The sequence below is a fragment of the Oncorhynchus gorbuscha genome, linkage group LG16 (genome assembly GCF_021184085.1).
Source record: "Oncorhynchus gorbuscha isolate QuinsamMale2020 ecotype Even-year linkage group LG16, OgorEven_v1.0, whole genome shotgun sequence".
Lineage (NCBI taxonomy): Eukaryota > Metazoa > Chordata > Actinopteri > Salmoniformes > Salmonidae > Oncorhynchus > Oncorhynchus gorbuscha.
This window is the reverse complement of record NC_060188.1, coordinates 36614316-36630192: the sequence shown is the minus strand read 5'-3', so window position 1 is coordinate 36630192 and position 15877 is coordinate 36614316. Positions and strand designations below refer to the sequence as shown.

Below are 15877 nucleotides of genomic sequence, written 5' to 3'. Positions count from 1 at the left end.
AAATCCCCTAATCAAATCAGTGACTTCGCTTCACAATCAATTTTAGATACTTTTGGATTCTTATTTGGACATGATGTGCGAAAAATGCATATCGGTATGACTTGAATGGGTTTCTTGCCACAAATATGTCCCACCACATTCCGTTTGCTTTTGTCCAAGAAACGTTTTGCAACAGACTTGGCGGAATGACAATATCCGTGTTTACAGGGTAAATAAATCAAAATGTGTTTTTATTTGGGTAGCCTAACCCTTTAATCTAAGCCTAAAAGTTGAGAGAATGTGTAAGACTAAGAGATCCAAATAACTCATTTTTAAGAGGCTTAACATCGAGGCTAACTGTATATGTTTAGTTAATATTTAAACAAAATACACAAACCACCTTGAGTACAGTGGAACGCAGATCAACAATAGATTATGTACTAGTACAACGCATTAGCATACGGACTCATTCGTCTGGTCCGTCAAGGGTAAAATCCGTCCAAGGTTGCAGCTTGACAGGTCTGTAATTGCTTCTCGGTTATTTTATTTTCTCTTCACTACATGTTATCACGTATTAGGAGAAATTAATGCATAACTTATGTCCTCGTAAATCCTCAAGCGATTTGTCATATTGCTTGTTCGTTATAACAAGTAATAAAAGGTTAGCTCAGAAATGCATCATCTCATCAAAACAATGGATCAGCCCAGTCGGTCATCTCTCGTGGAGATGAAACCGTGAGAATATTATGGGTCATGGTTAGAAGGGATCCCGATTTAGTCAAATTAACGCGCATTTTAGCTAAACCTTTAATTAACATGATCACAATTCTCCTTATCTGCTACGAGAAGTCAAATCTGACGTTAATTTGACAAAAACTGGATCCCTTCTAGCGGTGACCAGAATATGATTATGAGCAGCAGTAGTTCCTGGTTTAAGGTTTTTGTTATTGATTATTTGGAAAAAGCTTGGGCGAAGGCTTGATTTTGATCTGCCCGTATGCAGATGATAAACGGTTTCAACTAGATTCCATAGCCACAAAGTCACAATTGACTATATAGTAAAGCGTCGAACACACCGACAGTGTAGGTCGCAAAATAGGACGCAGCATAATCTAGATATGTATGCAACAAAAGTTCAACATTCACCTTCTGCTACCATTTCTGTCAAGCCGTCTACGCATACAGTTTGACGCATACGTTTGGTAAATCCAACATATGCACTACACCGAACGCTCTGCAACAATGCTGCAAGGCAAACGCGGTGTTTCATTGGACATTAATGTCATTCTGGTGTACAAAAATGCAATAATGCTGTCGGTGTGTTCAAAGCGTTTCAGATTCTAGTTTTGGAAACCGAAAACTGTATGGAGATGGGGGCTTCCGTTAACTCAGGCAGACATTTCCTAAATTGCGTTTTCTTATTGCATATAGGCTGGGTATTTCCCCCCTAAATTCAATTATTTACTTTGAGCATTATAGGCTGCATTTCAAACTCATAATAGACACACCCATGTCCACTTACCATCTTCGCCTTATGCACTTGGGGGGAATCCTCGCAGCCATATTTGTCTTCGGTCCAAATGATTAGCCAAGCATGGGAAGTTTGCAACGTAAGCCCCTCAGCCCTCATGATTTGGAAAGGCACACACCTGTCTATATAAGTTCAGACAGTTGACGGTGCATCTCAGAGCAAAAACCAAGTCATGAGGTCAACAGAATTGCCGTAGAGCTCTGAGACGATTGTTTCGAGACACAGATCTGAGGAAGGGTACCAAAACATTTCTGCAGCATTGAAGGTCCCCAAAAACACAGTGGCCTCCATAATTCTTAATTGAAAGAAGTTTGAAACCACCAAGACTCTCCTTAGAGCTGGCCGCCTGGCCAAACTGAGCAATCGGGAGAAGGGCCTTGGTCGGGGAGGTGACCAAAGCGTGGTCACTCTGACAGAGCTCCAGAGTTTTTCTATGGAGACAGGAGAGCCTTCCAGAAGGACAACCCCTGCAGCACTCCACCAATCAGGCTTTTATGGTAAAGTGGCCAGACTGCAGCCACTCCTTGGTAAACGACACATGACAGCCTGCATCTAAAGAACGATGACCATTTGAAACAAGATTCTCTTTTCTAATGAAACCAAGAATGAACTCTTTGGCCTGAATGCCAAGTGTCACGTCTGGAGGAAACCAGGCACCGCTCAAAACCTGGCCAATTCCATCCCTACGGTGAAGCACGATGGTGGCAGCATCATGCTGTGGGGATGTTTTTCAGCGTCAGGGACTGGGAGACTAGTCAGGATCAAAGGGAAAGATGAACGGAGCAAAGTACAGAGAGAGTCTTGATGAAAACCTGCTCCAGAGTGCTCAGGTTCACTTTCCAACAGGACAATGACCCTAAGCACACAGCCAAGACACCGCAGGAGTGGCTTCGGGACAACACTCTGAATGTTCAAGAGTGGCCCAGCCAGGGTCCGGACTTGAACCCGATCAAACATTTCTGGAGACCTGAAAATAGCTGTGCAGCGACGCTCCCCATCCAACCTGACAAGAGTTTGAGATGCTCTGCAGAGAAGAATTGGAGAAACTTCCCAAATACAGGTGTGCCAAGATTGTAGCGTCAAGGCTGTAATCAATGCCAAAGGTGCTTCAACAAAATAAGAGTCTGAATACTAATGTAAATGTCATATTTCTTATTTTTTTATATAAGTTAGCTAAAATGTTTGCTTTGTCATTATGGGGTATTGTGTGTAGATTAATGAGGGAATATATATTTTTTTAATCCATTTCAGAATAAGGCGGTAACGTAACAAAATGTGGAAAAAGTCAAAAGGGTCTGAATACTTCCCGAATGCACTGTATGTTGAAAGTTTATGAATGTCATTTGTAATAAACTAGCCTATAAAAAACAGCCTGTAAAAACTGAGTCATACAAAGATATAACACCATTCAATTATGTTTTTCCAGAACAAAAATGTGTTGTTAGCTAGCATCTTTCAATATTCCAGGTTTATTGATAGCCCTGATAAAGAATTAGATTATGTGCTGCAACAGGACTAGACACTACTAGGCTATACTAACTGCATATTATAAACTGGGTAGTTTGGCTCCGGGATGCTGAAAGCCGTGGCATATCAGACTCTATACCACGGGTATGACAAACCAATGTTTTTTCTGTTCAAATTATGTTGGTAACCTGTTTATAATAGCATTAAGTTACCTCTGGGGTTTGTGGTATATGGCCAATATACTACGACTAAGGGCTGTGTCCAGGCACAACACGCTGCTTCGTGCTTATGAACAGCCCTTAGCCGTTGTATTTTGTTCATATTGCTTAAATATAACACATTTCTTTATTGCTAAAATATATATTTTTTGTATTTCAAGTATGGAAGAGGACAGTCCGGAAGAGTTTCTTGCGGAGTTCAAGGAGAAACATCTAGGTGCTTGGGGAATTGTCCAGATAACTGCTGGCACAGGGCTAGCTGTCTATGCCATGTGGGCAGGGGTTCTCATGCCGGGATTTCGAAAAGTCCCTCTGAGGTTACAGGTAAGACCTGGGTCGTTTTCACTGGGGTGCAATTCAATTACAGAATCATCAAATACAAATATACTGAACAAAAATATAAATATTACAATTTCAAAGATTTTACCGAGTTACTATTCATATAAGGAAATCGGTCACGTTAAATAAATTCATTAGGCCCTAATCTATGGATTTAACATGACTGGTGACAGATGCCTAAAAGAAATGCAGGGGCGTGGATCAGAAAACCAGTCTGTATCTGGTATGACCACCTCATACCTCATCTCTTTTGCGTAGAGTTGATCAGGCGGTTGATTGTGGGCTGTGGAATGTTGTCCCACTAATCTTCAATAGCTGTGCGAAGTTGCTGGATATTTTTTTTTCATTTGTTTAATTTTACCTTTATTTAACTAGGCAGGTCAGTTAATTAAGAACAAATTCTTATTTTCAATGACGGCCTAGGAAAAGTGGGTTAACTGCCTGTTCAGGGGCAGAACGACAGATTTGTACATTGTCAGCTCGGGGGTTTCAACTTGCAACCTTCCGGTTACTAGTCCAACGCTCTAACCACTAGGCTACCCTGCCACCCCATATCCAGAGCATCCCAAACTTGCTCAATCAATCAAATGTATTTATAAAGCCCTTCTTACATCAGCTGATGTCACAAAGTGATGTACAGAAACCCAGCCTAAAACCCTAAAACAGCAAGGAATGCAGGTGTAGAAGCACAGTGGCTAGGGAAAACTCCATAGAAAGACTGGGAATTTAGGAAGAAACCTAGAGAGAAACCAGGCTATGATGGGTGGCCAAGGTCTCTTCTGGTTGTGCTGGGTGGAGATAATAACAGAACATGGCCAAGATGTTCAAATGTTCATAGATACAATAATAATAATCACAGTGGTTGTAGAGGGTGCAACAGGTCAGCACCTCAGGAGTAAATGTCAGTTGGCATCTCTAGAGAGTTAAAGACAGCATGTCTGGGACAAGGTAGCACGTCCGGTGAACAGGTCAGTATTCCATAGCCACAGGCAGAACAGTTGAAACTGGAGCAGCAGCACGACCAGGTGGACTGCTCAATGGGTGATATGTCTCGTGAGTATGAAGGTCATGGAAGAACTGGGACATTTTAGCTTCCAGGAATTATGTACAGATCCTTGCGACATGAGACCGTGCATTATCATGTCTACATGTGATGGCAGCAGATGAATGGCATGACAATGGGCCTCAGGATCTCATCACGGTATCTCTGTGTATTCAAATTGCCATTTGATAAAAGCAATTGTGTTCGTTGTCTGTAGCTTATGTCTGCCCATACCATAACCCCACAGCCACCATGTGGCACTGTTCACAACGTTGATCAGCAAACCGCTCGCACACACAATGGCACACATGTGGTCAGCGGTTGAGGCTGGTTGGACATACTGCCAAATTCTCTAAAATGGTGCTATAGGTGGCTTATGATAGAGAAATTAATTTTAATGTTATCTGGCAACAGCTCTGGTGGATATTCCTGCAGTCAGCATGCTAATTGCATGCTCTCTCAACTTGAGACATCTGTGGCACTGTGTTGTGTGAAAAAACTGCACATTTTCGTGGCCTTTTATTGTCCCCAGCACAAGGTGTGCCTCTGTAATGATCATGCTGTTTTAATCAGCTTATTGATATGCCACACCTGTCAAGTGGATGGATTATCTTCTCAAAGAAGAGCTGCTCACTAGCAGGGATGTAAACACATTTTTGCACAATTTGAGAGAAATGAGTTCTTTGTGCATATGGAACATTTCTGCTATCTTTTATTTCAGCTCATGAAACATGGGACCAACAGATTACATGTTGCGTTTTATATGTTTGTTCAGTGTATATTATGTAGATCCGACTTGTCTTTCTGTCATGAGGATTGGGGAATTGTGTTGGCTCTATAGTTTACGCTTCACTTTAAAGCATCCAGGTATAATGCTTCATAATATGAGCCTTTATAATGTCTTATAATAAGGCTTATAATATGCTATTCCTGTCTTTATATCACATTTTTGAATGGGAAAGCTCCGTTCAATAACAAAGAGGGCTACCCGCACTGTTTTGGTTAACAGCTGTGGGATGGGGCTGGAGAAATATAATCAGTAACCACTCTCAAATTCATAGGCAGAGCTATGGATGCCAGGACTGACCATCCATGAGACCAAAATTATAGGTTTAACCATGACGCTATACAGTGTTTGTTTACAATGAAATTGTTCACAAACAGTGAAGTAAAATAAGCTTATATTTTGGATTCTGCTGGGTTACGCACGACAGTTGAACTGAGCTCATGAGGATTTAATAAGTCATATTCTTTGAGAATCTGTGGGTTTATTATTAAATGTAAAAGTCCCAAAATGGATGTACTATTCACAATTGCTATTTTTTTATTAAATCAGAATCATTATGAGATGATTATAAGACGGGGATGAGCAACTCCAGTCCTTGGGGGGCCGGAGTGGTGTCAAACTGATTGCATTCTAAACTGTAGATCATCATTAGTTGATTATTGGAGTCAGGTGTGTTCGCTGGGGCTGGGGAAAAGATGTGTGACCAATTAGGCCCCAAGGACTGGAGTAATTTAGCAGACACTCTTATCCAGAACAACTTGCAGTAATGAGGGCATATATTTTCATGCTTGTCTCCCGTGGGAATCAAACCCATAACTCTGGTGTTGGAAACACCATGCTCTACCAACTAAGCCACACGGTACCAATGCTGCATTTTTCTTGTTTTTCAAGTGAAGGTATTTTAAGGGAATATGTGAGCACCTTCGTTCGGTTCGACTAGCTGAGGTCAGCCGAACTGAAGCATGCTGACGCCTTTATAAGACATAAGGGCGTTATACATGCTCATGACAACAATTACAATGCATTATAACCTCATCGTAGTACATTGCATCTGTAGGCTTTTAAGTAAAGTGTTAAAGACATTTCTGTCTCCTAGTTCTGATAACCGATGTGGGTTACGATATTTTCTGCAGGTGCCCTATCTCCCCGCCAGCAAGAAACAAGTGCGGAATGTGATGGCACTGCTGAGTGGTCGACATGGTAACCTTGTGGACTTGGGCTCCGGTGATGGCAGGATTGTAAGTAGGGCTGAGCGATGTGGCTTAAAAATCATATGTATATATTTCTTCAAACTTATGGCCGATTCACAATATATCAACTCTAAATAAGATTTGTTGTATAATTAAAGTGAAACCAATATACGCAGGCAGTTAGAAAAGCCAAGGCTGGCTTTTTCAACCAGAAATTTGCTTCCTGCAACACAAACTCAAAGTTCTGGGATATTGTAAACTCCATGGAGAATAACAGCACCTCCTCCCAGCTGCCCACTGCACTGAGGATAGGAAACTCTGTCACCACGATAAATCCACTATAATTGAGAATTTCAATAAGCATTTTTCTACGGCTGGCCATACTTTCCACTTGGCCACCCCTACCCCGGTCAACAGCACTGCACCTCCCACAGCAACTCACCCAAGCCTTCCCCATTTCTCCTTCTCTCAAATCCAGTCAGCTGATGTTCTGAAATAGCTGCAAAATCTGGACCCCCACAAATCAGCCGGGCTACACCATCTGGACCCTTTCTTTCTAAAAAAAATATCTGCGCGAAATTGTTGCAACCCTTATTACTAGCCTGTTCAACCTCTCTTTCGTGTCGTCTGAGATTCCCAAAGATTGGAAAGCAGCTGCGGTCATCCCCCTCTTCAAAGGATTAAGTTAATTAGAATTAATTAGTGAAACTGTTAAAAAAACAATAGTTTATGGCATGTAAATATATTAGGCTATTGTTATCATATAGAAACATAATTTCACATTCTTAAAATAAAGTGGTGATCCTAACTGACCTAAGACAATTAATTTTTACTTGGATTTAATGTCAGGAATTGTGAAAAACAGAGATTAAATGTATTTGGCTGAGGTGTATGTAAACATACGACTTCAACTGTACATTCAAATTTATCTAATTAATTTAACATATCGCCCAGCTCTAATTTTAAGTTTGGGCGTGCCCCTGCAGATATGGAATGGGTATCTGTGTATGCTGAATCTGTAAGCTGCAACAGGGCTTTGGTGTCCACAAGGTGTGTGTGTGCATGTGTGAAAGAGAGAGAAACGGTACCTTTTGTTGAGAACCAAGTTCATGTTTTTATCTTTTCAGGTGCTGGAAGCACACAAACACGGCTTTGGTCCCACAGTAGGATACGAACTCAACCCCTGGTTAGTTCGTCTAGCTAACTTCCACGCATGGAGAGCAGGCCATTATGGGAAGGTGTCGTATCGGCAGGAAGACCTCTGGAAGGTGTGAAACAGGCAGATGTTGTGTGTCTTTTTCCCAACCCCATACCAACTGCTAGCTTCTTCACTTCAGATCTAAGAGGATTAGATAGGTAAACTATATGGCCAATAGCTTAATCTTGCACTCTGATAGGCTTGTTGGAATTTTCAGCATGTTGCTTACACCAATCCAATTATTTAAAACTACATACATGTCCAGGGGGCAGGGGCTAGGGGATGATTAAGTTTTGAGTTGAGTTCACATGTTTGGTTGTTGGTAAAACTCATCCACATATTTTATACCTTTTTCACTATTACTAGTTCCACAAAGAGTTACTACTAGTTGTTTTACCAAGCTTTATTGTTCGGGCCCAGAGTTTTTTGGATGATGATATTTGCATTTCTCATTCCAGGTGGACCTTACTGAGTGTAAGAATGTTACTGTGTTTTTGGCCCCCAGCGTGGTAAGTCTTTTTGCATTGACACACATTATTAATTAATGTGTGCAGACGATACAGATACTCAGCCATAGCGGTCAAACCATTTGCTCAGTAAGATGGAGCATAGCATGACGATTTTGAGGGGTCAATTCCCATATCATCTGGCTGCCGGAACAAAAACACCTGTTAGCTAGCTATAAATGAATAGACAGCTGCAAGCCAACTGATTTGAAAAACAGACAGCTGGATGAATATGTGTGTATGTGTTTGCCTAGCTCTCTTTATTGCAGGAGAAGATGGAGGCTGAGCTTCCAGATGACGCCCTGGTCGTAGCTGGTAGGTTTCCCTTCACTGAGTGGACTCCATGCAGGATTGAAGGAGATGGTGTCGACAGAGCTTGGGCCTATACCATGCAGGCCCAAAGACTGCCAGCAGGGAGTGCTGTGCTACATGTACCTAAAGAGTTGAAATCACCAGTTTGAACTGAAAGTGAGAGAACCAAGTAACTGTCTGGACCAGGAAGACATGAGACATAAGCATGAGCGTTTGTATGATGGAAGAAACCATTGGTAGTCTGAGGAGGAGGGACAAAACATTTTCATCTACATGGGTTGACACAAGTTGCTGACTGAGACCCACTCCTCACAGTGTTCAATTGGTAGTTAGGGACCTTTTCTCAATTGGATTTTCTCAATTCCTTGCCTCCGTCCTCTCCTCGCCTTTTGAAAACAGCTGTTTCAAAGGGGGTGTGGTTGATTTCAAAACTCTTCGTGATAGGAATTGAGAAAAGACCACGGAGTGAGATGCCGTCTGAGTATATGAACCTGTCAACAGATAAACTACCAAGCACATGGTACAATCCAGACATCTTTAAAAACCTCTTCAACATTTTGTTACGTTACAGCCTTATTCTAAAATGATTTAATATAAACATATCCTCTTCAATCTACACACAATACCCCATAAAGACAAAGCCAAAAACAGGTTTTAGAAATTTTAGCAAATTTATTCAAAATAAAAACCAGATACCTTATAAACATAAGTGTTCAGTCCCTTTCCTAGGAAACATGAAATTGAGCAAAGGTGCATCTTGTGTCCATTGATCATCCCTGAGATGTTTCTCCATCGTGATTGGAGTCGACCTGTGGTAAATTCAATTGATTGGACATGATTTGGAAAGGTACACACCTGTCAATGAACTCAAAAAAGGAAACATCCTCTCACGGTCAACTGCATTTATTTTTAGCAAACTTAACATGTGTATGTATAAATATTTGTATGAACGTAACAATATTCAACAACTGAGACAAACTGAACAAGTTCCAAAGACGTGACTAACATAAATGGAATAATGTGACCCTGAACAAAAGGGGGGTCAAAATCAAAAGTAACAGTCAGTATGTGGTGTGGCCACCAGCTGCATTAAGTACTGCAATGCATCTCCTCAAGGACTGTACCAGATTTGCTGTGAGATGTATTCCCATTCTTCCACTAAGGCACCTGCAAGTTCCCAGACATTTCTGGGGGGAATGGCCAAAGCCCTCACTCTCCGTTCCAACAGAGCCCAAACGTGCTCAATGGGATTGAGATCCGGGCTCTTCGCTGGCCATGGCAGAACACTGACATTCCTGTCTTGCAGGAAATCACACACAGAATGAGCAGTATGGCTGGTGGCATTGTCATGCTGGAGGATCATGTCAGGATGAGCCTGCAGGCAGGGTACCACATGAGGGAGGAGGATTGTCTTCCCTGTAACACACAGTGTGAAGTTTTCCTGCAATGACAACAAGCTCAATCCGACGATGCTGTGACACACCGCCCCAGACCATGACGGACCCTCCACCACCAAATCCCGCTCCAGAGTATTGGCCTCGGTGTAACGCTCATTCCTTCGACGTTAAACCTGAATCCGACCATCACCCCTGGTGAGACAAAACCATGACTCGTCAGTGAAGAGGGCAGCAGGTAGCCTAGTCGTTAGATCATTGGACTAGTAACCGAAAGGTTGCAAGATCGAATCCCCGGGCTGACAAGGTAAAAACCTGTCGTTCTGCTCTGAACAAGGCAGTTAACCCACTGTTCTTAGGCCGTCATTGAAAATAAGAATTTGTTCTTAACTGACTTGCCTAGTAAAAAAAATTAAAATAACACTTTTTGCCAGTTCTGTCTGGTCCAGCGGCAGTGGGTTTGTGCCCATAGGCGACGTTGTTGCCGGTGATGTTTGGTGAGGACCTGCCTTACAACAGGCCTTCAAGTCCTCAGTCCAGTCTCGCAACATATTGCGGACAGTCTGAGCACTGATGGAGGGATTGTGTGTTCCTGGTGCAACTCGGGCAGTTGTTGTTGCCATCCTGTACCTGCCCACAGATGTGATGTTTGGGTGTACCGATCCTGTGCAGGTGTTGTTACACGTGGTCTGCAATTTATTGCCCTGGCCACATCTGCAGTCCTCATGCCTCTTTGCAGCATGCCTAAGGCACATTCACGCAGATGAGCAGGGAACCTGGGTATCTTTCTTTTGGTGTTTTTCAGATCAGGAGAAAGGCTTCTTTAGTGTCCTAAGTTTTTGTAACTGTGACCTTAATTGCCTACCGTCTGTAAGCTGTTAATGTCTTAATGACCGTTCCACAGGTGCATGTTCATTAATTGATTATGGTTCATTGAACAAGCATGGGAAACAGTGATTAAACCTTTTACAATGAAGATCTGTGAGGTTATTTGGATTTTTACTAATTATCTTTGAAAGACAGGGTCCTGAAAAAGGGACATTTCTTTTTTTGCTGAGTTTATAAGGTCCCACAGTTGACAGTGCATGTTAAAGAAAAAAACCAAGCCATGAGGTCAAAGGAATTATCTGTAGTGCTCTGAGACAGGATTGTGTCGAGGTACAGATCTGGGGAAGGGTACCAAAACATTTCTACAGAATTGAAGGTCCCAAAGAACACAGTGGCCGCCATCATTCTTAAATAGAATAAGTTTGGAACCCCCAAGACTCTTCCTAGAACTGAGCCATCAGGGAGAAGGGCCTTGGTCAGGGAGGTGACCAAGAACCCAATGGTCACTCTGACAGAACTCCAGAGTTTGTCTATGGAGATGGGAGAACCTTCCAGAAGGACAACCCCTGCAGCACTCCACCAATCAGGCCTTTATGGGAGAGTGGTCAGATAGGAGCCACTCCTCATTAAAAGGCACATGACAGCCTGCTTGGAGTTTACTAAAAGGCATCTAAAGACTCTCAGACCATGAAAAACAAGATTATCTGGTCTGATGAAACCTAGATTTAAGTCTTTGACCTGAATGCCTGGCATCACATCTGAAGCATGGTGATGGCAGAATCATGCTGTGGGGATGTTTTTCAGCGACTGTGAGACTAGTCTGGACCAAGGGGAAAGATGAACGGAGCAAAGTACAGAAATCCTTGATCAAAATCTGCTCCAGAGCGCTCAGGACCTCAGACTGGGGCGAAGGTTCACCTACCAAAAGGACAACGACCAGCCAAGACAACGCAGGAGTAGCTTTGGGACAAATCTCAATGTCCATGAGTAGCCCATCCGGAGCCTGGACTTGAACCCGATCGAACATTTCTGGGGAGACCTGAAAATAGCTGTGCAGCGATGCTCCCCATCCAACCTGACAGAGCTTGAGAGGATCTGAAGAGAAGAATGGGATAAACTCCCCAAATACAGGTGTGCCAAGCTTGTAGCGTCATACCCAAGACGACTCAAGGCTGTAATCTCTGCCAAAGGTGCTTCAACAAAGTACTGAGTAAAGGGTCTGAAGACTTATGTAAATGTCATATTTCAGTTTTTATTTTTAATACATTTACAGATATTCTAAACCAGTTTTTGCTTTGTAGGGTATTGTGTGTAGATTGAGGAGAAAAAATACATTTTATAATAAGGCTGTAATGTAACAAAAAAATGTAAAAAAGTCTAGGGTTCTGAATAAGGTGTATGAAGTAACAAGTTATGGAGCAAACACATAGGTTGTAATATGTATGCACACAGCCGCTATCACAAACGCTCTACACACATGTACATTGTAATATTGTTGTATGGTGGTATTATACATATGTACTGGTGTACTAATGTTATGATAAACTGTTTTTTTTTCATGTGTATTGAAATTTCCTTAATGTCTTTGGACCGCAGAAAGAGTAGCTGCTGCCTTGGCAATAGCTAATGGGGATCGCTAATAAATACAAATACTAATGTGTTTTTTATGGCTTCCACAGTGATTTAACCCACGCATCGATACCAATCAAACCAAGCCCTCAGTTAAGAGCTAGATTGTAGCTTCAACGTTTTTAAGACTAATAAGATTGAGTTTTCACCAGATCATCAAAAGTCAACCTTTTTTTGGCGTTGTATGTGACATACAAAAATATATAGATCTGGAGTGAGTTTGTTTAGCACTAGGCAAAGGACATAGGATGATTTGGGGGGAAACACACCTGATCAGGCATACATTATTATGGTGAGTCCATCATTCCCCAGGGGCTCCTTGTGTGCCTGATTCTGATTTAAGATTGGTGTGTTTATTTAGCCCTCTGCAGACAGAAACAGCGTCTAACTGAAAAGATTAATGTGGGTTTATAAAGCCCACTCGGGCCACTCCAGACAATGGCAGTCAGAGCCAGATGATGGCTGAGATTCAGACTAGTGTCTCAGCGTCTCAGATCTCATTTTTGGTACACCGGTGTCACTGCTCTGATGCATCACTCAGACATTTCTGGGGGTAATGGGCATTTAACAAACCTTATATTGCTGAGTATCTTCAAAGAAAGAAAAAAGTGCATGGGGCCAAGGTTCTGATGGGGTGGAGGGAAGCATGTGGGGTTGATCTTGATGTGTGTGTGCTGTAAATTGATAACATAATTCCTATTCTAAATGTGCCAACCTTAGTGGGACGTTTGCAAATAGAGAGAGTCTTGTGAAAATATTTAATGTAATACGCTATATTTTGTTTGTGGCCGGCGGACTCATCCGGCTCAAGATTAAAATGTTACTTCCGGTGGGGAGGGGCTGATTCACCGGGAGGAAGTTGCGACTTCAAGGCCTCAGGCTCAGTACAGCAGCTCAAAAGCAACCAGTTAGCTTAGCCAAAGCTAACACTGGGTCTGGGCAGAGCCGCTTCAGGAGAATAACACAGAAAACAGGAACAAGCACGATGCTGTAAATTCAGTTTGTATCAGATTTTCCGGAGCACTTACGACGTAAACCCGTCAAACAGACAATCTTTAATGCGTGCTTTATTTTTAACCGGGATTCCCACTGCAACAGCTAGGCAGACTTAGCTACATGTCTGGTTCACCTCCACTAAACCCCGTGTAGCAACATTATCAACAATAGCAAGGGTCGTCTCTTAAAAAGCCATACATTGTATCGACATCTAGAATAATAAATGACTTTTCCTGCATTTTTATGATGCAATGTCGCGGTGTCTTGTAGTCGCGAGTGGGCCCATTGCCACAACATGAGCCTCTGCCGGTGTAGCCAACACAAGTAGCCTGCTTGCTACAAATATTTATTGGACGTCTAGAGAGCCATCAAAATTAACTCCGAACATGGTGAGTATGGGTTTTGGTTTGCCACATTACAGTTAACTAGCTAATTAACTAACATATCAGGAAATGGATACTATTAAGAATCCAATACATAGCGGACAATGTAGAAATAGATGTTGTAGACTAAAGCAAAGGGATAACTAAACAGAAATTGTCTCCTTTACTGAGTAACGTTATATAATATTTTTATGAAAATGTGAAACCCTTAGTATTGAGTCATATCCATTTATTACACTCATTATTTGCATGTGTTAGTTACCGGTATAGTCAAATGTGGCGTATATCTTTAAAGCTTTCTAATTTATCTATTCAACGATATTTTCCCAGTATATAATTCCATAATTCTGGAAGGAGATATATTTTAAAGAGCATTCAAACCCTGTCGCACAAGATAACGGTTCTTGTTTGTGGTCCACATATGAGTAGGCTACCTGGTTTCCGGGATGTGTGTCGAATTCGTCTGTCTGCGACACAAGACGCCCATCTTGCAAGACCAAATATTTGCATTGAGTAATCCTTGCATGTTGCGGCCCATTTGAAGAATTCGGGCCTTTTGATCTGCAAGATGCTTCAGATATGCAGAGGAATCACTATATTCCATTTTGCTATACTGTCCTTCCTTACTCAAATGCTAATAATTGAACAATTCTCTCTTAAATAGTGAATTGACATTTTAGTTGTCATTACAGACCCCCTTTGCTGCTAGTTTAGTGCATACCATTATACTATGATTATGAATGGCAGTTGAGTGGAAATTACCAATGCGATGAGGAAATTAGTGAGTATTATCCATATGCGTCACAGTGAAGCATCTGTCCAGGGCCCTATGCAATTTGGATGAATTTGTGACATGCATTTGACCTTACTGCCCCTAAAGCTGTGTATACACCACATGACTTTCAAAATCCTAACATTGTTGAGCCTCTCACATTAAACGATCGTCATTCCTCTCGTCATCGTCCCCAACGTAGAGGTGCGCAGACTAAACAATGTGGCACAGATGGAGGTCACAAGATTTTTCACTAGGTCGTGAGGATTCTCGATACCACGCTGTCTTGCAAAAATAATTGTGATTTCATTTTAACGTAGTTAGAATGAGCTGTGGCTCAAATGCAGCCTCGTAAATGTTTTCAGTCAGACATTCACACCTGCCATACAGAGTTGAAATACACTATATATACAGAAGTATGTGGACAGCCCTTCAAATTAGTGGTTTCTACTATTTCAGCCACACCTGTTGCTGACAGGTGTATAAAATCGAGCACACAGCCATGCAATCTCCTTAAACCAACATTGGGAGTAGAATGGTCTTACTGAAGAGTTCAGTGACTTTCAACATGGCACTGTCATAGGATGCCACCTTTCCAACAAGTCAGTTCATCCTGCCTAGTTAAATTAAGGTTAAATAGAGCTGCCCTGGTCAACTGTAAGTGCAGTTATTGTGAAGTGGAAATGTCTAGGAGCAACAACGGCTCAGCCGCGAAGTGGTAGGCCACACAAGCTCACAGAATGGGACCACTGAGTTCTGAAGTGAGTAAAAACCATCTGTCCTTGGTTACAACACTCACTACTGAGTTTCAAACTGCATCTGGAAGCAGCTTCATGAAATGGGTTTCCATGGCCGAGCAGCCCAAGATCACCATGTTCAATTCCAAGCTGCGGCTGGAGTGGTGTAACGCTTGCTGCTATTGGACTCCGGAAAGATGGAAACACCTTCTCTGGAGTGTTGAATCACGCTTCACTATCTGGCATTCCGACAGACAAATCTGGGATTGGAGGATGCCACGAGAATGCTACCTGCCCCAATGCATAGTGCCAGCTGTGAAGGATAATGGTCTGCGGTTGTTTTTCATGGTTCGAGCTAAGCCCCTTGGTTCCAGTGAAGGGAAATCTTAATGCTACAGCATACAATGACATTCTACAATTTTGTGCTTCCAACTAGGAAAGGGGAAGGCCCTTTCCTATTTCAGCATGACAATGCCTACGTGCATAAAGCAAGGTCCATACAGAAATGGTTTGTCGAGATCAGTGTGGAAGAACTTGAATGGCCTGCACAGAGCTCTGACCTCAACCCT

The 15877-nt window shown here is 42.2% G+C and overlaps 2 protein-coding genes across 4 annotated transcripts in view; both read left to right on the top strand.

Annotated features, from left to right (window-relative positions):
* The first annotated feature begins 186 nt into the window (after nt 1-186).
* antkmt (adenine nucleotide translocase lysine methyltransferase) lies at nt 187-9609 on the top strand. 2 transcript variants are annotated; one of them, XM_046303931.1, is made up of 6 exons: nt 187-208; nt 3357-3519; nt 6497-6601; nt 7681-7821; nt 8210-8260; nt 8512-9609. In XM_046303931.1, exons 2-6 carry the CDS (start codon nt 3358-3360, stop codon nt 8716-8718), a joined length of 666 nt encoding a protein of 221 aa, XP_046159887.1. In that variant the 5' UTR covers nt 187-208; nt 3357; the 3' UTR covers nt 8719-9609. The 2 variants fall into 2 exon arrangements, with proteins under 2 accessions (XP_046159887.1, XP_046159888.1); XM_046303932.1 differs by lacking the exon at nt 187-208 and adding an exon at nt 278-498 and having other exon boundaries at nt 8512-9608.
* Nucleotides 9610-13238: 3629 nt separating this feature from the next.
* Nucleotides 13239-15877, top strand: part of xpo6 (exportin 6) — a 70558-nt gene continuing 67919 nt past the window's right edge. Inside the window, exon 1 of one of the 2 annotated variants that reach the window (XM_046304858.1) lies at nt 13239-13805. In XM_046304858.1, the coding sequence (XP_046160814.1) occupies nt 13803-13805 (3 nt within the window). In that variant the 5' untranslated portion in view covers nt 13239-13802. The remainder of the gene's footprint in view (nt 13806-15877) is intronic. The other variant, XM_046304859.1, reaches the window with a different exon arrangement.